The sequence below is a fragment of the Molossus molossus genome, unplaced genomic scaffold (genome assembly GCF_014108415.1).
Source record: "Molossus molossus isolate mMolMol1 unplaced genomic scaffold, mMolMol1.p scaffold_m16_p_24, whole genome shotgun sequence".
Classification (NCBI taxonomy): Eukaryota; Metazoa; Chordata; class Mammalia; order Chiroptera; family Molossidae; genus Molossus; species Molossus molossus.
This window is the reverse complement of record NW_023425360.1, coordinates 6368622-6395156: the sequence shown is the minus strand read 5'-3', so window position 1 is coordinate 6395156 and position 26535 is coordinate 6368622. Positions and strand designations below refer to the sequence as shown.

Here is a 26535-nt window from a genome sequence, read left to right as displayed (position 1 = left end):
TCAGACTCGGTGCTCACGCCTGACATCCTTCAAGGTCAGTTAGATTCGCTTTGAAACCGCCACCTGTTACCAGGTCCAGGCAGAGGACCTGTCTCCATGCTTGCCCCCAGGCGTTTGTAGGTAAGAACTAGCCTGTTCTGTTGTCTCGTTTGATTGTATTTCAGATGTTTTTTTCCTCGTTTTTGAAAATCCCTTTAAGTGCAGTGCAAGTTAAGAGTGTGGGGGTGGGTGTGTAGAGTAATGAACAAATAGAACCAGAAAATAAGTTGCTTAGGCAATAGGGCAGCACCAACAATTGTCATTTTCCCCGATTAAGCCTTTTAAACCATGTATAATCTTTTTTAACCCGATTGAGGGATTTAAGAAACCTGTAGTAGCATTTTTTGGTGATGATAGGATTTTCGTTTTATTAATGTTTTATATTGTTAGTGATAGAAATTTGTTGGCTGCCATCTCAGGATTTATACGAGAAGGTCTCTAATTTTTGAAATCAGGCACGACAACAAGTCTATTTTGGGGGCCTGGCAGATTGACATTTTAGAAGAAAGGGGATGGCTGTAAGCTGATGCCTGGCTGTGTCCCTTTCGTTTGGGTGATGTGTCTTTGGCCACATGGGCTGGAATTATTCCTCTTTCTGGCTCAGTCAGAATTCACCAAGCCGATGTGAACTGTGCGAGCTTTGTGTCTGTAGCCCCCTATGAGGAAAGGGGCAAACCAGGGAGACTTTCAGACTTTGGTATTTATTAGCACGTAAACATAGTAAGGAAGCAAAGAAATGCTACGATTTTAAGGTTTTCGCAAAGGGGAGGGAAGTGAACGCCTTTTCAGCAGTATCTCTGGGTTTGGGTTGGTTGATCCGTGTGGGCGAGTTGCTGGTTCTGCTACTGAGCAGAGTCACTCGTTCTCAGTGCTCACGGTCTCAGATTACAGGGAGAAGTAGCCGGTGATCAAAATCTGTGCTTTCTTCAGAAAATAGCCAGGGTCGGGGGAAGTCCCTGGTCACATTGCCCTGGAAAACAAGCACCTGAGTGTGATCTCAGACCAAGGGTATTTTCTAGGAAGTTTAGATTCCATTCATGAGCATGCTCGTCCTGTTCCGTGAGCAAGGGGACATGCGTGACACTGCTGATTTGGAAGGAGCCCCGTGGCACTGGGTTCTGTTTTTATAGGCTGATGTAGAGGAAGCCAAATTGAAACTGAAACAGGGAAAACGCACGGTTTCCAGTTAGAAAGAGAGAATGTGGTCCTTTGGCCACCAGCAGCACCGGTCACAGAGTGTGCGGAAGCTGGGTGCCCATGACTGAGCCAAGCCAGTCCTGCAGCGGTGGCTCACCCCCAGCAAGTCTCAGTAACCACTGTTGACCATTGTCACTGGTCGCTGCTTACCAGCACTTGATGGGTATGGATAGCAAGGTTGTGCCAAAAATCACAGCCCCAAGTAGATCAAATAAAACTCAACAACAACAACAAAAAAATTACTCTGACTCACTTAGAAATATCTTGATCAAGGATTTTTACATTTAATCACATTTTAAAAAATAGAGGACAGATTTTGGTTCTTTGAATTTGCTTGCCTCTTTTCCAATCGCCAGACAGACTATAAAGAAGAGATTTGTAAAGGTTTGTTTATAGAAATGTAACTTTCCTAAATCAAAAGTAGGCCTTTGTACATGTCACAATGTTCTAGCAGAACAAAATTTTAATATAATGTATTCTTTAGTGAAAGAAACTTCTCCGCTGTTTGGTGTAGGGAACAGACTTCTCTGCCAGAGTAGTGGCATGACTAGATTAATAACAACCACAGAAAATTTTCAGCGTGAATTTGAGAAGATAGTTCCACTTGTATTTTGATTCTCAAAGTGAATTTCGGCTGTTCATCATCGGTCCCCTTCAAAGAAGTACCAAAGCCCAAATTTGCTTCAGATATCATTTTATCACTTCCTTCCTGTATTTGCTTGACCATGTGGCGATTGGGTAACAAAAGCCACTGCTGTTTGGTCTGTGTTGAGCATAATTCTAAAGAAGACATGTAAAAACATTTTTCTGTGGCGGGGGGTGGGGGGTGGGGAGAGAAATTGCTGGTTTGTCATTATGTCTTGGTTTGGGAAGAAACAAAAGTTGAAACAGATTAATTCACTACAATAGTTCAGTCTTACCAATTGCAGTTCTGGGTAAATGAGTGTATAGTATTTTTTTAAAGAAAGACTCTTCCTGAAGGTTTTGTTTATCTCATTTTCAGTGATTCTTTTTTTGCCCTGTACAAATGCAAACGTCTTGCCTCTTGGATGATGTCAAGATGGCCCACGTAGCGTCAGCTGTTAATCCGTTACCTGGGAACATGTGACTTGACTCTTTCCATATTGAAGTCAGCACCACACTCAGATTTGTCATGAAAAGTCAGTAGTGAACATGGAAGCTCAGTGGACGTTGAATTGGATCTTCCCTTAGCTACAGACCCATAGGAAGGCCAGAGAGGACCACACGGCCGTGCAGTCAGGGAACAGCTCACACAGGCTTAGAAATGCCACCCAAATGCAGAGGAAGGCTTTTCCGTTCAGCCCCCCAAACCCATGGAACCTGGAGCATGTTTTGTAAATAGTAAGGAATCAATTTTTCAAATGCACTTTGTAACCTCCGTGTTCTCTTCAGAAATGCCGGACACAAAAGCTGACGACGAAGTGGATTTTCGGAGTTACTCCAGGGAGAGCTCCGTTGCTGAAGACGTGGCCCTAGGCACAGCGACCACGCCCCAGGGGACGAGACAGGGCCCGAAGACCCAGGCGGTAAGTGGCCTCCAGTCCATACCAGCACAGACTGGGTTCAGCGTGGTCTGGTGTGTCTGATTTACAGCCTTGTTTTTTGGGGGGATTTTTTTTTTTCACAGTAGTACCTTTCCCCCTTCTGTCTTGTTCCAGTACATAAAAATGTGGATATTTGTTGCAGTTAAACTTTCATAAATGGTGTGCACTGCGTGGCAGTGTTCTGTCGTGGGCCTTCCCGAGTGGATCCCTTGGAGGTGCTAATGAAAAAGATTTTCCCTGTGAACACACGACCTTTGAGTTTGTCATCAAGTTGAACGTGTCACTGAATGAGAATTACCACCAAAGGGATCTGTTAGTCCTTTTTAAACCTGACTTTTTTTTTTTTTCTTTATATAGAAACTGATAGCAGCAAAATTGAGATTTTAACTTATGGCTTAATATTATCTGTGGCGTTTTAATATTACTGTAGAAATGTTTAATATTACTGTAGAAATGTTTTTCATAATAGCTTGACTGAGATGTAATTTTTCATAACAGCTGTATTGAGATGTAATTCACATACCATAAAATCTACTCATTAACGTCAAGTGCACAGTGTAGTAGGTGTTTTCCTACTTTTTAAAATTCTTTATTGTTGAAAGTATTACAGCTGTTCTACCCTCCCAGCTGACATTCCCCCCCCCTCCTTCACCACACTGTTGTCTGTGTCCATTGGTTATGCGTATGTGATGTAAGTTCTTTGGTTTATCTCTTCCCACCCTGTCAGTCTGTTCCCTGCTTCTACGTCTCTGGACCTATTTTATTTGTCAGCTTATTTTGTTTATTTATATTCCACAAATAAGTGAGATCATGTGATACTTGTCTTTCTCTGGCTGGCTTATTTCGCTTAGCACAATACTCTCCAGGTCCCTCCATGTCGTCTTGAGGGGTAAGAGATCTTTCCTCCTTATAGCTGCATAGTACTCCATTGTGTACATGTACCAGAGCTTTTTTATCCATTTATTCTATTGATGGACACTTCGGCTATTTCCAGATCTTGGCTGTTGTAAATAGTGCTGCTACGAATATTGGGGTACATGTATTCTTTCTGATTGGTGTTTCAGGCTTCTTAGGATATATTTCTAGAAGTGGGATCACTAGGTCAAATGGCAGTTCCATTTTTAATTTTTTGAGGAAATATCATACTGTTTTCCATAGTGGCTGCACCAGTCTGTGTTCCCACCAGCACAGTTAGTAATTTTTAATAGATGCACAGAGTTGTGCAATGGTCATCAGTCTAATTTTAGAACAGTATCATCACCCCACAAAAGAAACCCCCCATTTATTCGCAGTCCACCTGTCCTATCTCCCTAGCTCCTGGTGGTCCCTAATCTTCTCTCTGTCTTTATGGATTTGCCCATTCTGGAACTGCATATAAATGAAATTACTTAGTATGTGGTCTCTTGTGACTGGTTTATTTCACTGAGAGTAGTGTTTCAGGGTTCATCCATGTTGTAACATTGATCAGTATTTCATTTCTTTATATTGTTAAGTAATATTCCATTCTGTGGATATGCCACAGCATGTTGTACGTTTGGGTTGTTTTTTGGCCATTGTGAACACATGTTTACAAGTCTCTGGACATGTTTTCATAGTGGATTTGTTGGATCATGTGGCACTTCTATAGTTAATATTCAGTACATTTTTAAATGCTTTTCTTCTTTTTTAAAGCTATGAACTTTTAAACTAGGGAACTTTAACCTGTAGAGAGAAACACTGCTTTCAATTTGAGATTCCACGCTGGTTTAAGAAAAAACAAACAAACCAGCTATTGGAATCTGAAAGTCAGGTGACTGGACTAAATCATACTGCTTCTCAGAAAAATCAGTCTTCCTTGTCTGGACTGGACGGTGCCCTGCTTCGGTTCTTCACAGGGCTAAGTCGTGTATTTTCTTACAGTCACACTGGGAGGTAAGCAGCCCTGCACCCTCCCAAACTGTTCCAAGTGTACGAACTCTGATAAACAAGCCTCATTTCATTGGAGTGCATGGCTAGGGAGGTGCGGGCTGTTCAACCCGCTCCCTGTTACAGATAATATTCATGACTAATGGCTGGGTGGCTGCTTGCAGAGCAGGCATTATTCAGACAAATGTTGCCTTTGCCTCTGGGGGAAAAAAAGGGAACACACCCTGCATGGGTACGTGTGTCTTTGTTTCCAGAAGCCCCTAAAAAAAGAGGAGGAACGAGCTCATATCCTTGAATTCAAATGCCTCTGTTTCTTAGCCTCCCATCCTAAACACGGCAGGGGTTGGTGTCATCGAATACAGCCGATGCTCAGCCACAGACTCTGCTTTTCAAGGAGAGAATGATTATCTCTATCATTACATCTCGTCTGTTACAGAGAACAAAACTGTCTTTGAAAATAAAGTCCCTCATCGCTTTCCCGTTCACTTTTCCCCTCTAGTTTTCGGCCTTGAGAAGGTAATATTCCTCTGGCTGGCCAGCATGCCTCGTTGTTGTAGATAAAATAAAAGAATGAGACGTACAGAGAGTGACGTGACTAGTTTAGGATCAGGCCCAGCGAGAATGCGAGCACCGAGTTGGATTCTGACCTGGGATTTACACACCGGGAATCGTCCTCTTGACTTCTCCCAGGCTCTGAGACCAGTGGATACATTCTAAGGGTAGAACCATGTAATTGGTGGATTTGGGGGGGTGGGTACCGATGCCTCGTGCCTTGTAGTAGCTGAAACTTTATACAGTTGGAGAAAACATATGTTAAGGGAACCTTCAATTCCTGAAGATTGTCAGGTCTAAACAGTGGAGATGTTTTGTGCTCACAGTGTTTTGTAATGATGTGGAGTCGACCAGTTACCTCCCGGGCCTGTTGCTCCGTCGGGAAAGGGTAAAACATGGACACATTAGTCTGTTCCTGTGCTCCACCCCCCCTCCCCCCAAGGTAGCTTCTTCTTACGCCGTATTCACTGTGTAGGTTTTCCCTAGGTCAGGAGACAGAAGTTCGCCAACTCTCTTTGTGAAGAACGGATAGTCCATATCTCAGGCTTTTTGGGACATAGAGTCTCTGTTACCACTAGTCAACGTGGCTGTTACCACGTGAGAACAGCCATGGGCTGTATTTAAACAAGAGTGTGATTGTGTTCCAGTAACACTTCATTTATAGACACTAAAATTTGAGTGTTATGAAATACCCCTTTTTCACATTTTCTTTGTCATGTAAAAATCCACGATCTACTTTTAGGTTTTGTCGTAGGCTGTACAAAAACAGGCAGTGGGCCCTTGGCCTAGAGGAGACTGTGTTTCGGTGGAGAAGAGAAAGAAAAAGCAAATGGGCTTGTGTTCTAAGTCGTCGTCTTGGTTTTGAGGGCTGTCGTATTAACTGCAAAGTGAGGGTAGAGCATGTTGGATCTGTCTCTGAACTCGCTTTTTGACTTAGCTTCTCATCAGTGCCCTCATCTCTGTTTCTCTTCCAATTTAAACTTCCGGGACCTGTGTTTGCAGTCAGAAAAGGGTTACTCGACTTGTGGCTGTAGTTGAGGGTGGCGTGGCGTTTGTTTAGTATTATTTAATCCGATCTTTCTGACGCATGCCCAGTCCCTGTGTTGGCCTTGGGAGCAGGCCAGTCATTGCTTCATGAAATCAGTTTCATTGAGTCATTTGCTTCCGAAGGTAAAACAGGAAGAATTCGTGTATCTTTTGCTTTGCTCCTCTCTGGAAAACCTAGAACAGTGATGCATTTGCGGCAGTTTTCTGGTAGATGAAAAGAAACTATTAAATTCTTTTAGCAGTCTTCCTGTTTGGTAATCTTCTCTCAACATACTTATTGTCGCCCTGGCCAGTTTGGCTCAGCGGTTAGAGCGTCGGCCTGCGGTCCGGAGAGACCCGGGTTCGGTTCCCGCTAAGGGCACGTACTTCGGTTGCAGTTTGTCCCCGGCCCTGGTTGGTCGTGCGGGTGGCAGCCACTCGATGTGTCCCTTCATGTCGATGTTTCTCTCTCTCTCTCCCTTCCTCTCTCTCCCTCCCACTCTATCTGTACAAAAAAAAAAAAAAGGAAAAAATGTCCTCGGGTGAGGATAAAAAAAACAAAAAAACACAACATACTTATTGTCTGCGCATAGGGACCCCTGTCAAGTGTGTTACTACCAGATATTTAGAGAAAAGTCCAGTTTGGTTCTTGTTTTCTTTAGTCCAGTAGTCTGAGATCTGTCGTACAAACTGCGGAGTGATTTTTCATTCCTTAACCTACTTGACATGTTGTGCTGCAATTAAGCTCTGACTTTAGAGGTTTTTAATGCTTTTCTACGTTCTCAGAGAAAACATATTTATGCCCTAACTGCTACAGGTTCTCCATAGATGGTAGACGGTCCTAATAGGTATTTCTTCGCTGGGTTGAAAATTGTTCACAGTTTGGGGGCCCGGGTCATCTAGTCACACACACTATGGTCCATTCCCATGAGACGTCTTAGCAGCATTTTATGGTTGTGGTTTGTTATTAAGTATTACCAAAGCTTTAATATTAAGTAACAATTTTATATTCAGCATTATCCCCACTTACATACTTCTCTGCTTTCCAGGGTCTCAGATTTCTCTGTTCTCTTCCCCCCCTCAATGAGTTAATATGTATCAAGGACTTAGAACAGAGCCTGGCACTAAGTACAGCTTAGTATTATTATCATCAGTTAGTTTCGTAACTTCAGATCCCAGTATTCTCTGTATTTATTTAAGTAACCAGTGGCATTTGGTGGTTCCTGAAACAGTCAAGGCTCAGTTTCTGTTTCTTGAACATCATTATAAAACCTGCAGGAATAGCATCAGACCTGAATTTAAGTTCGGAGACTTGGAGTTTGTTTGACCTTTGAGACATTTAGAAACTATGAACATTTTCCAGATCTGCCTTTTATTTTCTAAAGAATGGTTTTGACTAAGGATAGCGATGACATTGAGTTCGTTAATCCAGAGTAGAAGCCACTGTGGCTCATTCACCTTGAGACCGTGCTCTGGGGGCCAGGAAAGAGTTCTGAGCCCTGCTTCCCAGCTCCCTGCTGCAGATCAGCCTGCTCGACATCTCGTGAGAATCTTCTCTTCAGTATGTGGCCAAGTTCGTGAGCAGGAACGTGCTTCCCTAGGGTCTCCGTTCATTGCGGCATCTCTGTAGTAACTCCTTTTCCAAATGCTCATGGCAGAAACTTATTAGCCATATGGAACAGTTAATTCAGTAAGCTGGTACATCTTGTCGGGATGTCCATCGTCCTAGCAGCCAAATACTCAGGAGCAAATATGTTCAAACACAACTCTAAAATCCCATATGTTGAGTGCGTATTAGGTTACTGGCAAAGTCTGCCCTTCATTTAAGAAAGACTGCTCCTCCATCAAGAAAGCATTTTAAATCAGAACCCTCCCCCCTTCATTATCGCTTCACAGCCAAACATCAAAGTAACCAAATTCTCCCTCATTTCTTTTTACAATAATACTAGTATTTGTCTCTTCTAAGGTTGTGGTAAGTACAGGGTTGGACTGTTTCCGGTGAATATCTCCTCAATTCCCTCTACACTTTCATTATTTTCAGTGGAACAGGCACTATGTTTTCTTTCTCTTGTCTCAAGGGGGCGAGTTTGCATTTCCAGCCCTGGCCCAAGAATTTGGATCAAAGCTTCTGTGCTGTGTGTCTCGTGCTCAGCTGCCCGAGGAAAACATTACAGTTCTCGGGCTGATTGGTAGCTAACTCGACAAGTCACAGCACTACTGTCCAAAGCGGCTTACACATTCTACCCTTTTATTTAACAGTTGTCAATTAAACAAACAAACAAACCTGTCCCTTTAAAGCTGTCACATTTACATGTACAGTTTTGCAGTGTGTGTATTCCCTAGGAGAGTGCAGATTGGCAGTCTGTGAGTTGCCAGTAAGACTCCCCCGTAATTACTCATTTGGGATCCAAAGCTAGAGCTAATTTCAACCACAGGGGAACGTACTCCTCAGCTTTTTCAGACGCATTTTTTTGTGTGTCTCCTGTGAAATGCAGCTTCCAGGAAATTTCTGCACATATTCTTCTAGAGTAAGTGGTTGCAAAACAGAAGTACCTCAGAGAAGAACCCCACGTCGTAAAGCCACAAGCGGAAAAACTATAACCCCAGTGTAAAAATACCCGTCGGTGATGAGACATATTGGGAGGGTGTAATTTAATTATCTGGCTATATATTTTTCGGCGGCCTTGAGCTATTTAATTTCTCTGGTCTAGTTTTTCTCTTTTGATCGTGGTAAGCTCTAAAGTTCCTTGTAGATCTTAAGTCTTGATCGGTGTAAAATGATTGGAATAAATTAATAAATGTTAGGGTGTTTAGCTTATGTGTTGGGCCAAAAGGACAATCACGTGGGACTTTTAAAATCATGCTTTCTTTAATAGCCAAATTTGTAACTAAGCATTTTTAATGAACATTTTCCAAGGTTTTTTTTTTTTACTAGAGTCTTAAAATAAATTATATTAATAATCTCTCTCTCTCTTTTTTTTTTTTTTCATAAAACTGCTTAATTGTAGGTCATAGGTCCATTTTCGACGGTTATATGTACCTTTTTTCTTCCTTTTGGCACAAAAGAAATCTGATTCTTCCCACTCTTTTCCCCCATATTTTACACTAATTTCACTTTTGTTCATTTAAAAAAATATATGTTCTTAATTGATTTTTTAGACTCAGAGGAAGGGAGAGAGGTAGAAACATCCATGTGAGAGAGAAACATCCATCGGCTGTCTCCTGCACGCCCCCTGCTGGGGAGCGAGCCTGAAACCCAGACATGTGCCCTGACCAGGAATCGAACCGGGACCTCTCAGTCCCTGGGACAACACTCCATCCACCGAGCCACACCTGCCGGGCAGGGTGCATTTCTTTTTAAGTTAGTGTGTTTTTTAATCTTTGGATAAATACCCAGAAGTAGAATTGCTGAGTCATATGGTCATTCTGTTTTATTTATTGACTTACTTTTGGTTAATTCTCATCTGCGGGTATTTTTCCATTGATTTTTAGAGAGAGTGGAAGGGAGGGAGGGAGGAAGAGAGAAAGAGAGAGAGAGAGAAACATTAGTGTAAAAGAGACACATCCATTGGTTGCCTCCCGCATGACCCCAACTGGAGCTGGGGATGGAACCTGCAACCCAGGTACATGCCATTGACCGGGAATTGAGCCTTTGACCCCTTGGTCTGCAGGCTGACACTCTAATCGCTGAGCCAGACCAGCCTGGACAAGGTCATTCTATTTTTAATTTTCTGAGCAACCTCCATTCTATTTCCCGTAGAGCCTGTACCAATTCATATTCCTACCAACAGTGCACAGGGATCCCTTTTCTCTCCATCCTCACCAACGCTTGTTATTTCTAGTCTTTTTGACAGTAGCCATTCTAACAGGTATGAGGTCATCTTTTATTGTGGTTTTGATTTGCATTTCCCTGATGATTAATAATGTAGAGAGTATCCTTCCATGTACCTGTTGGCCATCTACCTGTGTGTCTTCTTTGGGAAATTGTCTATTTACACCTTCTGCTTATTTTTGTAATCAGACTGTTTGCTGGTGTTTTTTGATGTTGTTATTGAGTTTTATGAGTTCTTCATATATGTTGGATATTAGCCCCATCTCAGATATATGATTTGCAATTATTTTTTCCCATTCATTTTCTTGATGGTTTCCCTTGCTGTGCAAAACCTCTTTAGTTTGACATAGTCCCACTTGTTTCTTTTGTTGTTTGTTTGGCTTTGCTTTAGGTGTCGGATTCAAAAAATCATCAAGACCTATGTCAGGGAGCTTGCTGCCTCTGTTTTCTTCTAGGAATTTTAGGATTTCAGGTCTTATGTTCAAGTCTTGAATCCATTTTTAATTCATTTTTGTATGTAGTGTAAGATTCTGCTGCAGTTTAATTCTTGTGCATTTCCAAAAGTAAGTTGAGCCTTTACCCTTTGCACATATACTGGTTTGTGTGTTGAACATTGTAACAGAACCTGGGAATGCCGTGAAGGGTAAATGAGTAAGGTATAACCCTAAAGAAGATCTGTTAAGAGACAAAGTAGCCCGGCTGGTGTGGTGGAGCGTTGACCCTGCACCAAGCGGTTGCTGGTTCGATTCCCGGTCAGGGCACATGCCCAGGTTGTGGGCCGGATCCCTGGTGGGGGGCATGCAGGAGGCGGCCAATTAATGTTCGCGCTCATCCATGTTTCTATCTTTCTCCCTCTCCACCCCCCAATGTCAATAAAGAAAAAAATTAAAAATAAAAGAAAAATATCATCGGGTGAGGATTAAAAAATATATAATAATAATAATAAAAAAACAGAGACACAGTAATGAACCGGGAGTGACACCTGGGTCATGGGACCTCGAGCAGAATCACCTATTGTTCAGGCCTATCGACACCAGTGTTCTTCCTGCTGTTTACTTTTGGTGGCATTGTACCCTCGGGCATTACGTGAATACTAAATAGTTCACTCGAGGGATTTTTCCCTGTTGATAGCATTGCTGCCTTAAAATAGGAAGTTGATCTCTTTACTCCATTTCCAGAAAGTGATGCATACCTCCTGATTGTGTTGCCAGGGAGCCGCTCCCGTCCCTGTCGCCACTGTACACACACAACACAATGGGCTGTGTTCCTTCCCAGGAGTCATTAGGTGTCCCTGATGGGATGAGCTGAAGGAGGAAAACAGGGCTCTGGCCCTCCCCCCTCATTAGTGCTGAAACCTGGTGCCGCGTCTGCTTCGCATCAGGCTCCGCGGGTTGTTTTCCTCTCGTCTGAGACTGTTCTTTCCTCTGACTCAGGGAGCGGACTTAGACCCTGGCTTTCTGGACATGGAACTCGAATGCAATCGCTATTGCAGCTGAACCAAACCTAATAAAAGGAGTACGTACGGCTGTGAGGAGACGTACTGTCTAAAGATGGGCGTGTCTGATGTGGACAGTGCTCTCAGGTCTGCTTTTTAAGGCAGAAGCCTGTGTCCTGTAGACTTTGAGAGACAGTTTGTCATCGGCACCTTTCACTCCAACACCTGGGGTCTCCCAGGCTTCTCTGAAGCCCGTGGAGGTTTTTGGGAGATGCTGATACATGGTGAATTCAGATGATTGCCACCTACTGCTTAGTGTCATAGGTGCAATGCATCTGTACCTGCTCATTGTCCCTGCAAGAGAGGAGGGTGGTAAGCCCATCTCTGTTTTATTCCTGACGGGGACAGTGTCTGCATTGCCGGTGCCTGTTTCTTGGCAGGGCTGTCTGGGAAGGAACGGGGGTCCAGTAGAAAACAAAGTAATGCCTGCCCTTTTAAGAAAGTGGTCTCTGAATCAGTCTTGTCCTTTCTGAAAGCTCAGACTCCACTCCCGCTAGGGCTGATCTCTAAGTGCCCTGCACTTGACTCATGTGAAAAGTTGCCTTGATCCTCCTTAGAAACTCTAGGTAATGGGAGCTTGGAGCAGGAAGGAGGGAGGCACCAAAACGGAAGGGTGGAGAGCTGTACCCTGGTGGGCTGGGGAAGCAGAAGGGTAACTGAACCTAAGTCTCGTCAGCATCTGCCGTGGACCCAGCCAAGCTCTGATTCTCCGAGCAGTTGTTCGTGTGTCTTCTTCTTAATGCACCGCCCAGCGTGGAGGGGGGAAGATGCGAATATGAACCGAGATTGTAATCCAAGAAGAAGAAAGGGCCGGTTGACTCTTCTTCCTCTGAAAAGGATTTGATCACACGACCAATGTAGTGGAAGGGAGGGAGAGAATTACACAGATCGACGTGTCAGTTTAAAAGTGGAAATTGACAAATATTTGTAAACGCCTCTTGCTGTTAAATAGACACAGCTACTGGGAAAATTTCAGCAGCTGCTGTGGAGTGGAGACGCTGCGGGGGGCCGTTCTTAATGGAAAAGGCGGGGCTTGAAATACTGACTTTCATTTTCACGCAACAAACGTTCCTTTCGGAAGTTGTTTTTATAAACAAATAGTAATGAAGACATTGCCCAAATGCGTGTCATTGGGTTTTTGCAATTTAACAAGGCAACCTTTTAAAAAGGATGTATTGCCCTGGCCGGTTTTGCTCAGCGGTTAGAGCATCAGCCTGTGGTCTCGAGAGACCCGGGTTCGGTCCCCGCTAAGGGCACGTACCTCGGTTGCAGTTTGTCCCCGGCCCTGGTTGGGTTGTGTGGGTGGCAACCACTCGATGTGTCCCTTTCACGTCGATGTTTCTCTCTCTCTCTCTCTCTCTCCCTCCCACTCTATCTGAACAAAATATCAAAAAATGTCCTCGGGTGAGGATAAAAAAAATAAATAAATAAAAATAAAAAAATAAAAAGGATGTATTGCTTTCCATGTCCCCAACCCCCACCCCCGAAAGTGTATATAGTTTGATGACCACAAGGAGTAGCTGAGCGGAGAAAGAACTCAGCTGTGACAGGGACAGAAAAGTGTATGAAGCCTTCTACCATGTTATTTCACTTCCGTTCCTGAGGATTGTGGCTCCTGCGTCCCTGTCTTCCCTGTCCCAGGAGGGAGACCGTCTTAGAATTAGATTAGAACCTGGAACAAGGGATCTTTTGGGAATGGCCGAGTTTCCAGGTGGCTGGATGTAAAAAGCCTTAAGTGCTGGAGCCTTGGTTTGGAAATCTGTGCTGGAATATTTCTGAAATAGCCATGCACTTGGCTGGCTTATTAAACACTGAACAAAGTTTTTCCTCCCCGTGATGTCTCGGAAGTAGCGTCGTGGCTGTAGTGACACTGACTGTTACGTGATGCAGGTGGGCCTCAGCTGGCACTAGTCCTGCCGGGACTCGTGTCGGTTTACCTGTTGGTCATCTGCCACAGTCTCCCAAAAAGGGGATGGGACGGCCCTGGCGGGTTCGGCTCTGCGGTTGGAGCCTCTGCCAGCCCTCGGACTGAGGGGTTTCAGGCTCCGTCTCCAGCCCTTGGGGTCATGCAGGAGGCAGCCAATTGATGTGTTTGCTCTCAACGTTGATGTTTCCTCCTCCCTCCCTCCCCTCCCTCCCACTCTATCTTAAAAAAAACAAAGGGAAAATATCCTTGGTGCAGATTAACAAACAAAAAAAATTTTTTTTTATGGAATGGGCCCAGCCAGTGTGGCTCATTGGTTGGGCATCAACCCATGCACTTAGAGGTCACCGGTTCAATTCCTGGTCAGGACACAGATCTCCAGTGTGGGGTGTGCAGGAGGCGGCCAATCGATGCTCTCTCTCATCTATGTTTCTCTCTCTCTCTCTCTCTCTCTCCCTTCTTCTCTCAAATCAATAAAGAAAAAATTTTTTAAAAACAATAAAAAATGGAATGGGACATGTTCAGCCCTGTGATCTCTTAGGAAGTGCTTTTCAGCTAAATTCATTTGCACATAGATCATAAAAATAGTCTTTTTCTAAAGAGTTTTACTCACTCCTCAGAAAACCAGCACTGCTTTTATTCCTGCTGTAGTTACTCTTAATTCATCAGCTTCATTCAAAATGTTACGAAATTATTTGGGCCTCACTTCATATATAACGAAAGGCATATATATATACACACACAGTCCCTTAAGCTAGAAAACTTTCATCTCAGATCCAGTTGCCTTCCTCTCCTCTCTTCTCTCCCCCAAGTTTTTTTCTGTCAAATTTAATTTTTTATCCTCACCCGAGGACATTTTCCCATTTTTTGTTCAGACAGAGTGGGAGGGAGAGAGAGAGAGAAATATCGATGAGAAAGGGACACGTCGAGTGGCTGCCTCCCGCACGACCCAACCAGGACTGGGGACAAACTGCAACCGAGGTACATGCCCTTAATGGGAACCGAACCTGGGTCTCTGCGGACCGCAGGCCGACGCTCTAACCGCTGAGCCAAACCGGCCAGGGCTGATAACTAGATCAGAATCAATAAGTGGTAGGTTCTTAAAAGTTATTTGCCATGTGGCATTTGAAATCATATCATTGACCATTTTGTGCCCTGGTACCTTGAAATCCAGTGGTCTGTCTTGTATTTTGACTGGATCTTTTATCCACGTGTGATTTTCTACCATCATGCATCAGTCGTTTAGAAAATACTAATTTATTGAGTAATCCAGCTCTTCCAAATGTTGAATTTTTAAAAATTCCACAGTATCAGAGAAATCTCATTTGTTAATATCACCACCAATCTCATCAGAAATACCTTTATTGTATGGGTAAATTGACAAGTTCACAGTGGCAGATATAAGTTTTCTGAAAGTGTCATTTTCACTTGAAAGTCTACATTGTATCACCAGTGATAAACAGAGCCAGTTTTTCTCTTAAGAGACAGGTTCACTTTGTTTTCAAGACGATGCCCAAGTTCTGAATAAGCACCATTTATTTGTTGGCCACTCCTTCGTTCAAGTAACATGTTGTTCCATGGAACGGTGGCTGGCTCAGCTCAGAGCTTGAAACAGTTGTATAAGTGGCTTTCCCCAAGGTAACCATCATCCTTGTGTGCAGAAGTACTTCATCTGTACTTCCCATTTGTTACAGAGAATATTAAACACCTGTAGCTAATGGTTGAAATTTAATGACATCAGTCTTGACCGCATCATCGTAGACATTCTCTATGAAAATGTTTTTGTTTTAAACTCTGAGTGTATGGCAGGGAAGAATATGACTACTGTTTCACATTGATACTACTTAATTCATGCTAAGAACCGTCACAGCAAAAGTCTACATGGCAGAAAAGTCAAGTAACATTTTAGCATTAGTATCAAAACAGTTTTGACCTCACAGATGCCCTACAAGGGTCTCTGGGACCCCAGGGTTCTGCAGACCATACCTTGAGAACCACTGTGTTATCTCATGTCATAGATTCTTGCTAAAAGCAAATGAAATAGCGCTTTAGTTTTTAAACATTCTGGTGTGGCATACATGGACTTGATGGTCTGGCTCCTGACGTTATGTGTATGGCCTCATCCATCAGCTGCTCTGGTCCATCTACAGCCCAGCCGCCGGCCACACGAGATTCCGTATTTCCATATCAGCCCCGTTGTACTTGCGTGGTCTTTGCCTGAAAAGCGTCCCTGCAGCCTGCCTGGGCTCTCTTGCCTTGCTTAAGACCCTCTGCACATCTGCCTTGTCGCCCTCTGCGCTCTCCACCCACTCAGGCGCCTCCTGGGTACTGTTCCCACGGTGGAGCCCGGAGCGGGAGGTTGTGCCGTGAACCGTGGATCCTGAGCAGCACCCCACGGGGGGCCCCACTGCCTTTGCTGTGTTTTCAGGTGCAGGACCCTGCCGCCTTGTCTCACACCTGACAGGCGTTTGTAATGTCAGATGCACGGGGAGTATCTTGAAAGAAAAACACAGGTAGCCTTGACCTGTTTAGCTCAGCAGTTGGAGCATCGGCCTGCGGACCGGAGAGTCCCGGGTTCGGTTCCCACTAGCAGCATGTACCAAAAAAAAAGGAAGGAAGGAAGGAAGGAAGAAAGAAAGAAAAACACAGGGAGAGCTGCAACAAGGCTGATTTCTAGTTAGCTGACAGTTTTCTGTAATACATCAGTGAACTTTGCATAAGAACATACTTAATCCTTGTGTTCATTTATCCTCTCGAGGGCACGGATAACCTTAAGTAGTTCCTTTTCTTCTTAAAATCCTATTTCTTAGTTTCATGGCACATGTAGTTGATGCTTTTAAGTTTTGTTGACTGAGATTTTAAAAACCTCGTTTTGGCAGTTTGGTAGGTGTTGCAACTGAAAGTCGGGTGGAGAAGAGGAAGCTCCTTTGATAACCCACTAATCTGAGCATTTAGGCCTGAACCAAGAGGGGTGGTTCATCTACAGTTTGGATAATCGCCTTGTAGTCAAACAGAACAGATTAAGCTTCTCAGGGTGAGAATTGGAGGCCTGGACCCATTAGAGAATTCAGACCCAGAAAACTGTTTGTGTGAAACAAAGATAGTAACAGTAAGTGACAGTAAATAATGCTGTGCTCTTTGGAAGACCACTCATTCTAATTCTTATGGCATCCTTCTAGGGGAGGTGGACGAGAGATGTTATTAGTGTCGCAGAGGGCAAGTTGGAGGGACAGGAGTATCCAGCTCAATGCTAGAAGCTCAGGGGTAGCCCTGATACACTACTTTATGACCTTAACTGTTACCTCACATTGCCTGATTTTTAGATGTCCTTGTTCTTAACATAGCTCACCACAGTCAGTGCTGCGCAGTCTCTGACCCAGCGCGCACACGTGACACACACGCGCACACACGCACACATATCTAAATAAATGATCAGAATGCTTCCGTGAAATGTGGTCTCTTGGAATTTACCATTTTGTGCAGAATGTATATATGTTGTTTTTTTTTTAAAGTTTCACTGGGAAGGGTTTTCTGTTTTCAAAGTTTGTGTTTAAAACATTCACGTCAATTCCAGAAAGAGATACTTGTATATTTAGAAAGCACTAGGGTATCAGTCTTTTGATAATCATGAACAAATAAAATATAACTCTGAAAATCAATACGTACTTAGATCTTCAGAGTGGTTGATCAGTTAGAACCAACCCAATCTGTAATGTGTGTGTGTGTGTGTGTGTGTGTGTGTGTGTATATATATATATATATATATATATATTTTTTTTTATCCTCACCTGAGGACATTTTTCCATTTTTTGTTCAGGTAGAGTGGGAGGGAGAGAGAGGAACAGAGAGAGAGAGAAACATCGACGTGAAAGGGACACATCGAGTGGCTGCCACCCGCACGACCGACCAGGGCCGGGGACAAACCGCAACCGAGGTACATGCCCTTAGCGGGAACCGAACCCGGGTCTCTCCGGACCGCAGGCCGACGCTCTAACCGCTGAGCCAAACCGGCCAGGGCTGTAATTTATATTTTCAAAAAAGCATTCACGGTAGGCAGAGAAGTTCTACTTGCTGATTAATTCCTGACATGTCCCATTTATTGACAAGGTGTGACTTACTCACGTCACTCATTTGCAGTGAGCAAAGGAGAGATGCCCTTTCCTCTAGTGTGTATGTCTACATCCCAAATTCCATGGCTATTGAAATTTATGGATAAAGGGGCTTCTGAATCGAGATTGCCTGCACCAGTCAGATCTAGTTCTGAGAATGTGTTGTCTTACCTGAAAGATTCTTCTCAGACAGCGATGGCTGTGTATTCATTCACACGGGAACCATTTGTTGAATGTTAGGACCAAGAACCTGTAGGAAGGCCAAAGAAATAGGAGACGTCTTCCTCCAAGAGTCTTGCACAACAGGTGCCCAGGCAGCTGGGATAACCAGTGGATGCTGTACGGTGATAGGAGTGCTAAGGGCAGGATCAGGGACGTAGAGGCAGCCAGGTGTCAAATCCAGTCCGAGCACAGTGACTGGCTTGTGTAGGCGGCAGGAGAGGAATTCTAGAAGGAGAGGTGAGAGAGAAGACCCCAGAGAGGCCGTCTCCCAGAGTCACGCCCAAGAGCCAGATCCATGCTCTTTATCCCAGTGGGTCGCACTGGTGTTTCAGCCTTCTGGGTGGTGATGCTAGAAGTTCGGTTCAAATTAGGCGCTTGGGGATTGGCCAGGAAAAAATCTATAAATATATGACTTTTATTACTTCTTTCCCTTTGCCTCAGATCAAGAGGCTATTTTCCTCTTTTTCCCAAGGCTGACTCGTCCATCTGCGTTCCTAATCCATGGTGACCTTTTTAAAGAGTTGCTGCTCCATAAAATAGCTTGGCACTTGGATGCTCAACGGCTCCTCGAGTCTTAGCTTCTGGGGAAACTACCTACCTTCTCCGCTTAGCGCAAAGAAAATGTACTTTTCCCTCTTTCTGCCTCCTCGTCCCGTGATACAAAATATCTTCACAGGGAACACGGTGACCTGGTTCAAAGCAAAGGTGTTTTGTTTTTTTTAGAATTTCAGTTACTTGGTTTGATCTCATATGCACCCTTATAAATTGATTTAAATAACTTTCTAAAAATAAGGCAAGAATGTAATGATGATAATAGAAAATATAGCAAGTTTGCTTATAGTACTTATGCCATAGGTACTGTCCAAAATAATTTTACTACATGTAATAATCCATTTATTCTTCATACAGTTTTTCTTTTACTGTTTGTCTCTATTACTATTTTTTAAATATTCTGTTTCGGTTTTATTTCATTTTATTATTTTTTTAATCCTCCCCTGAGGATATTTTTTTATTTATCATCAGGTAGAGAGAGAGTGAGAGAAACATTAACGTGAGAGGGGCACATCGACTGGTTGCCTCCCGCAGGACCCTGACCAGGGCCTGGGACAAACCACAAACAAGGTACATGCCCTTGGTTGGAATCCAACCCAAGACTCATTGGTCCTCGGGCTGATGCTCTATCATTGAGCCAAACTGGCCAGGGCTCTTTTTTTACTTTAGAGAGAGGAAGGGAGAGGGAGAGAGAGAGAGAGAGAAACATGGATGAGCGAGAACATCAACTGGCCACCTCCTGCATGCCCCCCACTGGAGATCAGGCCCACAACCTGGGCATGTGCCCTGACCGGGAATCGAACCAGCGACCTCTTGGTGCATGGGTTGATGCTCAACCACTGAGCCACACCGGCCGAGCATTGCCTTTATTATTTTTAATCCCCATTTGTAGGTGAGAAACTAAGGAACAGAAAGGTTATGTGACTTGCCCAGGGCAGTCTGGTTCCAGAGACCCTCCTCTTACCACTGCACTAGGTAAATAGAGTCATTGTCCAGTCGGTCACCCTTTTCCTCCTGTGATGTGCACTGTAGGGGCACCTCTGCTTGCATGTGTTTAAGTAAAGGGGCACTTTGCCCCCGCACTCTGCCTTCAACATACTCTTGTGTTAACAGCTCTTCCAAAACAAATTCTCACAATTTAATCCGAGGTAAACACAGTTATGTTGTATTTCCTTAATTTTTTTTTTTAGCACACTAGATTGCATAAAATGATTGAATTTGAATTTATTAATTCTTAAATAAAATGATGAAATACAAGCTCCAGAGAATGGTCTCTAAATAAACAAAACCAGATTTACTTTTGGGGGGACGAGTGAATGCTGAACTTGACCTGGCGGTAGTGTTAAAAAAAAAAAAGTTTTTTTTTTTTTGTTTGCTTTTTTCCTTGAATGATTTGTCTCTCTTCCCTTTACCTTTTGGACAGTTGATTAAAATGAGTACGTTATGCCTGTCCATTTCTTGGAGGGCATTACTGTGTGGTGGTGGGTGTTCAACTGGATGGATGCGGGAGATCTTTCATGGGAAGGAAACTCAGTCATTTTTTTGGCTTGTCTGACTACGTTTATTTGAGTTATTCTTTTTGCCATGAAGTAAAAAGTAAGTCAAGTAATTTCCTTAAGTAATACATTTTCATTTTCTATGAGATTTCCCTTGGCGTTGGGTTATTTTGAACACGAGTCTTCGTGTTCTGACTTGTAACGCATCAGCATTTAAAGTCAAACTCTTTTGGGCCATTTGCCTTTTGTGTATGTTAACACTGGCAACAATTTCCATTGTTGTTCAGGAACTGTATCTGGTCAGCCACTGGAAAAGTCTTAGGGTTATGATTATGGTAATAAATGAGTATGTGATCAGTCATGTAGAACACTGTTGGGTGTGTCTGGCACTGTGGGACAGAAACTTAAGAAGTGTCTGTTGCCATCCACTTAGAGTCGCACCAAGGGACAGTACCGTGTTATCATGCTACTGTACTGAGAAGCTGTTAAAATTTGAAATGTCACCCAGCTGGTGTGGCTCAGTGGTTGAGCGTTGACCCATGCACCTAGAGGTCGCCGGTTCGATTCCTGGTCAGGGCACATGCCCAGGTTGTGGGCCTGATCCCCAGTGGGGGGCAGGCAGGAGGCGGCCAGTTGATGTTCTCTCTCATCGATGTTTCTATCTCTCTCCCTCTCACTTCCTCTCTCTCTCTAAAATCAATAAAGAAAATATATTTAAAAAACAAACCAAAAATGCAGTGTCGCCTTAGGTTACGTTGGAGCGTGGTCCAGTATACTGAAAGGTTGCCGATTCTGTTCCACTCAGGGCACATACCTGGTTTGTGGGTTTCATCCTTACGGGAGGCAACCAATCTGTGTTTCTCTCTCATATCGATGTTTCTCCCCCCTCCCCCCAAAATTCAGTAAAAACATATCCTCCTGGGAGGATTATTAAAAAAAACAAGCAAACCTGTAATGTCAAGTAATAAAATATGACAAAGAAGTTGAGTGTGTTTAATGACACTTTCTATTTATATTTTCTAAAATTAAGAACCACTTGTCATTTTCATTGAAGAAATAACGCCTCTATCCCTTGGCATTTGTAGAAAACCAAGCATAAGAACACGGACGACTTGAGTAATGAATTCAGAAGTTTTCTTTCCTTCAATTGTAACTTATATTTTCTCCACGATAGTTTTTTTTGTTTAATTTTGGGGAATTCTAAAGTGGCAAAATAAGACATGTAGTGGGAAGAACGATTTACAAAACTGAGTTTAATGCAAACTTTTTTTTTTTATCCTTACCCGAGGACATTTTTTTTGCATTTATCTTCAGATAGAGCAGGAGGGAGAGAGGGAAGAAGAGAGAGACAGAAACATCGACATGAGAGAGACACATCGACTGGTTGCCACCCACACGACCCCAACCAGGGCTGGGGACAAACTGCAACCGAGGTACGTGTCCTTAGTGGGTACCGAACCCGGGTCTCTCTGGTCCGCGGGCCGACGCTCTAACCGCTGAACCAAGCCGGCCAGGGCTAATGCAAACTCATTTTCTGAGCTATGTGACCTTGCACAGCTGACTTAAACTCTGCGTGTGACTTTCCCTCATCTGCAGATAGTAATATTTACATTTACTTTACAGCTTTTTACGAGGAGTAAATGAAATTGTACACGAAGCACTTGACAAACAGGAAGAGCCCAGAAAATATGGTTACGAATAACTCTTTCCCCAAAAGATCTTTCCTAGATGTTCAACTATCCTGTCGCTACTTACCCTGTAGAGATTCTGATTCTGCTGTCTCCCTCTCCTCCCGCCTTTAGTGTCACCCAGCTGTTGGTCATTTTAGTAAAGTTAACCATTTGCGTGCTAGTTCCGTGAGACCTGTTTGGGAAGGGGCCTTTAGAAAGCTTTGTTTTTTCCTTAGATTCTTCCATCTGAATCTGTTTTTGCCACTGTTAGCTCCCAGCTTGCCTCAAGGTTTCTTCTTGCAAAGGCAGTAAAGGGTTAAAGCAGTGGCCGGGGTTGCTTGTTGCTGTCCACTACCGGTTTGGAAAGAGTTACTGCTTGCTCACCCTGTAGGGTTTCCTCTTCTTTAACCCTTTTAACCTTCTTGGGACCTCCAGATGGGCCAAAGAAATGGCCCGAACGGCAGTGCTTGAACACTGACACGGAATTGACCAAGTAAACCCTGGGTGGAAACAGTAGCATCGCGGTCACTGTAAATAATGTTCTTCTCTGTCCTCTCCTGGACTCCAGCATCATCTCGCAGCATCCTGGTACTCTGAGCACACTGGGATTGCTCCACTGGAAGCGAATGTTTCATCTCTGTTCTAGTAAATCTGGCCACCCACACGAGTGTAACTCTGGGTGACTCAGTGTTTAAGTTAATGAAATCATAGATCAATGAAAATTGTCAGCTGGGGTAGACCTGTCGTCCTCATTTCACGTGAAAAGCGGAGATGGCAGGTGGAATTATGCAAGGCTAGACTGCGTGGTTTCTACAAGGGGGTTTGAGCAAATGTCTCAGTTCCTCTTTCTTTCTCCTGTAAACCTACCCCCATCCCGTGAGCTGTATGGTAGGTGAGAAAGATTCCTTGTCTCCGACTTTTCTAAAACCTTGGTGTCAAATCAGGAAGGAATTTCAGGTATGACCCAGTGTGTATACCCTCCTATTTTTTCAGTTCTGAAAACCTAGGCCCATGGAGTCAGAGCATTATCCCAGGTTGTTAAGGGAGATAATGTCACAGCCTGGAATGGAAAGAGCCTTGATTTTCACCCTACTACGTGGTGTACCCTGCAGAGACGAAATCAACCATCGGTGGGTCACTTAACCAGGGCCCAGGTATATATATACATGCTGCCTTTTTTTTTTTTTGTTTACTGTCTTTGAGCGTTCTGTTAGGATCTCAGCATACCCACTAGGTGGTGTCCTAGAGCAGAAACCTCGCCTCACTGGGGAAAAAAAGGAGCCAAGCAAAGGTGACTGGTGAGAATGTTAAATAACTCGGGCAAGGTGTTAGATCCTGTAATGAATATGCCAGTAGAAAATTGAGTTCATCAACAGAAATGCTCCAGTTAAATTGTCATGCATAACATGTCTTTATACTTCATTTTCTGGACTTTTAAGGACATCTGTTGGGTCTGTGGTCGGAGCAGACTGAAAGCGTGGCTTGTTTCTGTTGAGGAATTTGGGGCCCCTTGTTGTGGACAGAGAGAAGGACGAAGGACACACAGAGAGGGGAGATATAACCGATCTTGTAAATAACTGCCGCTTTAAGAGGTTGGAAGTAATATATAGATTATTTTATAATTACAAGTTCCCAAAATGAAAGGAAAGGGGAAACATTCAAAAAAATGAAACTTTGTTAACTCTCAGCTCTCGTCTGGATTTAAAATGATTGGTTGGGGTGTTTCAAAACTGTAACAGAATAACTGTTCGGTGGTTCCAGATGTTTTCGATAAAAACTTGGAATTGTCACATCAGCGGCAAAAGCCCAGGACTACAGAGGCTGTCTCCTCCAGGGAGGAGGGGTGGGTAGATCCAGAGGGGAAAGAAAAACAGACTCTTTTCCCCCACCCAGAGCGTTTGTTCTCCAAGAAGGAACAAAATATGTAAGAACAATTCCGAATCCTTTAAATACACGGCGGTGTCCAGGAAAAGTGAGAAACCTACGTTTGCAGCCTGTAGCACGAAGCCTGCAGACCGTCAGAAATTTAAAAGGTTAATCTATATTTCCCCAAACAGTCATCTTGGCCATTTCGCATAATTATATTATGTTGAAACAGATTTCTCTCTAATTATATAAACTTCCCGAGGACAGAGACCTGGTTGTTTAGTTTCCCTTCACTGCAAGGCACGGAATCGCTGTTAAATCAGTATAGATTCTGTACATTTAAGTCAATAGAGGAGGTTGGACATAGAAAGGGTTTATTGTGATTAAAGCATCTGGTCCCTAGAGAGAGGCCTGAGACCCTTGGAAGCAGGAAACATTTGAATCTAATTAAAACAGCAGCGAGGAATAAACCATATTGAGGACAGAGGGGAGGCAGCTCTGCTCACATGGGGAGGAGAAAGGTTTCTAAATTATAGCTTAGAGAACGCTCATGCAGCAAAGATGAGATGTGATTAATTTTCCAGGCACCAAAACCTGAAGGATCTCTTGGTTTGTGCCTTAGACCATGTCGGTTCAGAGTATTTGTAAATTACCAATCAGCTTCCCACTCTTGCTAAGCCCAGCAGGAGTTTTATTTACAACTTTTCATCTTTCCCCCATTATCCCGTTTCTGCTGGTTTCAATCGTCACTGTAACAAAAAGCACCCCTTGCTTCACTGTGCATGTCGGTGACATCGCAGAGCCAAGGGTCCCGGGGACGCACGGGGAAGGGGAGACGGGCCCCTTGCGTGAAATGGTGAGGGATGGGGGACCAAAGGCCGCGAGTGGGTTGGAGCTGAAGCCGTGGTGTTAACAGGTAGATGAGGAGAAGGCTGAGTTTTAGCAGGACTGGCTGCCTTGTGTCCTTGGAGCTAGTTGGCAACTTGAATGCCTGGCCGGAGGGAAGGGTGACTCATCAGACCGTCTCTTCCACTTGTACATATAGTTCCTGAAAACCCGAATCTCCAGCTCTGTCTGCAATAGCGACAGAAAGCAGGTAGTAAATCTCTTTTCCTTCTCTCCTGTGTGGTGTTTGAACCCCACATTCACATTCTGCAGGTCTAGCCCAGGCCACCTGGCCACTTGAGGAAAATCAGCAGCTTAATGCTTCTGGGAGAAAAATCTATTTTTTCTTTTCTTTATTTCTTTTCTTTCTTTTCTTTCTTCACTCTTTCCCCCTTTTTGCTTCCCTGTTTCTTCCCTTCCTCCTCTCTCTTCCCGAATCATTTTCAACCCCAGTGAGAGAATGTCTGAAGGGAGAGAGTGAATTCTGGAATATGTTTGGCCCCCGAGAATGTTCCAAAGGGTGGGGACTGACAAGGTTTCAAATAGTAAAAAAAAAAACCAGGCAAATGAAGTAACAGCCTTGTGCAGGGCTCAGGGCGAGTGAATAGAAGCTTTGAACGGGGACAAGTCTCAGCCAGGTGACTTCCTTGGTCACAAAAAGTGGTGGACACACGCACCCATTCATTTTTTTACTCCTTTCCTCTTTCATTTTCTTTCAAGCCCCCTTCCATTCATCCCCCCCCCCTCAAAAAAAAGCCGAACTTGATGATTCTTAAACCTTGTCCGACACCTTCCTCGCCACTCCTGGATCCGAGAGACAACCGGGAAATACTTGGCTGGCATTTTTCTCGTGTTAAATCATTGGTTTGCGTTTGGCCGCGAGTTACAGTGTGTGCCTTGGGTAGTTGCAATTTTCTGCCCTTGGTGGAATAGATAAGTGTGCGGTACACACTTGTGGTGTTCAGGATGACACCCCCCTCCCTTGTCACCAGACTGCCCTGACATCAAAGGCCTTCTTGCCTCTGGGAGCGGCTGGCTGAGGGCTTCAGGGGGGACAGTTGGAGGAGGAGGAAGGGGAGGAGGGAGAGGGAGGAGAAAGAAGGCTGGAAAACGAAGCCTTGTTTTTCTCTTCTTCCTTCACGGGTGAATCATGTTCCCACCACTGCAATTAGGTTTTCAGTCCTTCCAGGCTGCTGGTGCAGAGCCGAAAGGGCAAGTTGGGAGGAAAAGGGGGGACTGGGCTGGGCTTGGGCAGGGCCAGCGCCCTAGGAGGGAGGGAGGGAGGGAGTAAAGCAGGGGGAGGGGCCTTGATTTCCCTCCTTTTCCTCTGCTGTCATTACATATTTTCAACTTGTATCAGAACCGAGCCCGGCTGCCTGGGGAGCTAGACACAGACTGGAAAGAAAGGCTCTTTAGACAGAATCTCCAAGCTTCTGCTTGTTTTTATTTTATATGTTTGCCCATAAAAGAAAAATAGATTTTTCTTGCCTTTATTTATTTATTTTTAAAGCAAGGACAGACAGAATTTAATAGGACTTTTTTTTTTTTCTTTTTTTTAAATGTCATCCCTTTGAAATAAAGTTGTCGTCCCTTTTTTTCCTTCCTCTTCTGACAAAGAGCATACTGGATTTTTATTGCCTTTTTCGGGTTTTTTGTTGTTTTTTTTGTCCTCCACGTGCCTCGGCCGTTATGCTCATCCAGTTCCTTCTGAGTTTTTATCCTGGAGGGATCCCCAGTGATGGAAACGATGTGCGCTTCTCTTTCTGTCAAGATCTGCAGGAGGTATAGCATCAGGGGACACTTACCGTGTACGTTGGGAACTCTGAATTCGTTGCTCCAGCGCTCTGCGGCGGTCAGAGTTCTCAGTCCGTGCAGGGAGTTGGATTCCACCTGATTTCCTTCTCATTCATTGTTTGACCCTTTGAGGGTGTCACGTAGAGAGGAGTCTGGAAGGCACAGACTTCCTCCAGCTGGCGGAGGAATTTGGAACTCTGGACTAGACGGGGTACCCTGGCCCCCCCAGTTAACAGTGGGCACGTCTGTGTGTTGTTTCTTCTCTCCTGCACTTGGTCAACATGTATGAACGGCACAAGAGGCGCTACAGCCTGTGTGACATCTCCAAGGTGGACAGGACTGTTGACGTGGTGTTGCTGAAGGTAAGGGGCCACCCCTGGTCCAGTCCCGGCTCCTTGGCTCTTTT

At 44.1% G+C, this 26535-nt stretch overlaps 1 protein-coding gene across 10 annotated transcripts in view; it reads left to right on the top strand.

Moving 5' to 3' along the window:
• AKAP13 (A-kinase anchoring protein 13) overlaps window positions 1–26535 on the top strand; it is a 258664-nt gene that overhangs the window by 140867 nt on the left and 91262 nt on the right. For 9 of the 10 annotated variants that reach the window (XM_036278132.1, XM_036278131.1, XM_036278130.1 and 6 more), the window contains one exon: window positions 2650–2783. In XM_036278132.1, the coding sequence (XP_036134025.1) occupies window positions 2650–2783 (134 nt within the window). Of the gene's footprint in view, window positions 1–2649; window positions 2784–26395; window positions 26492–26535 lie in introns of those variants that run through there. The other variant, XM_036278135.1, reaches the window with a different exon arrangement.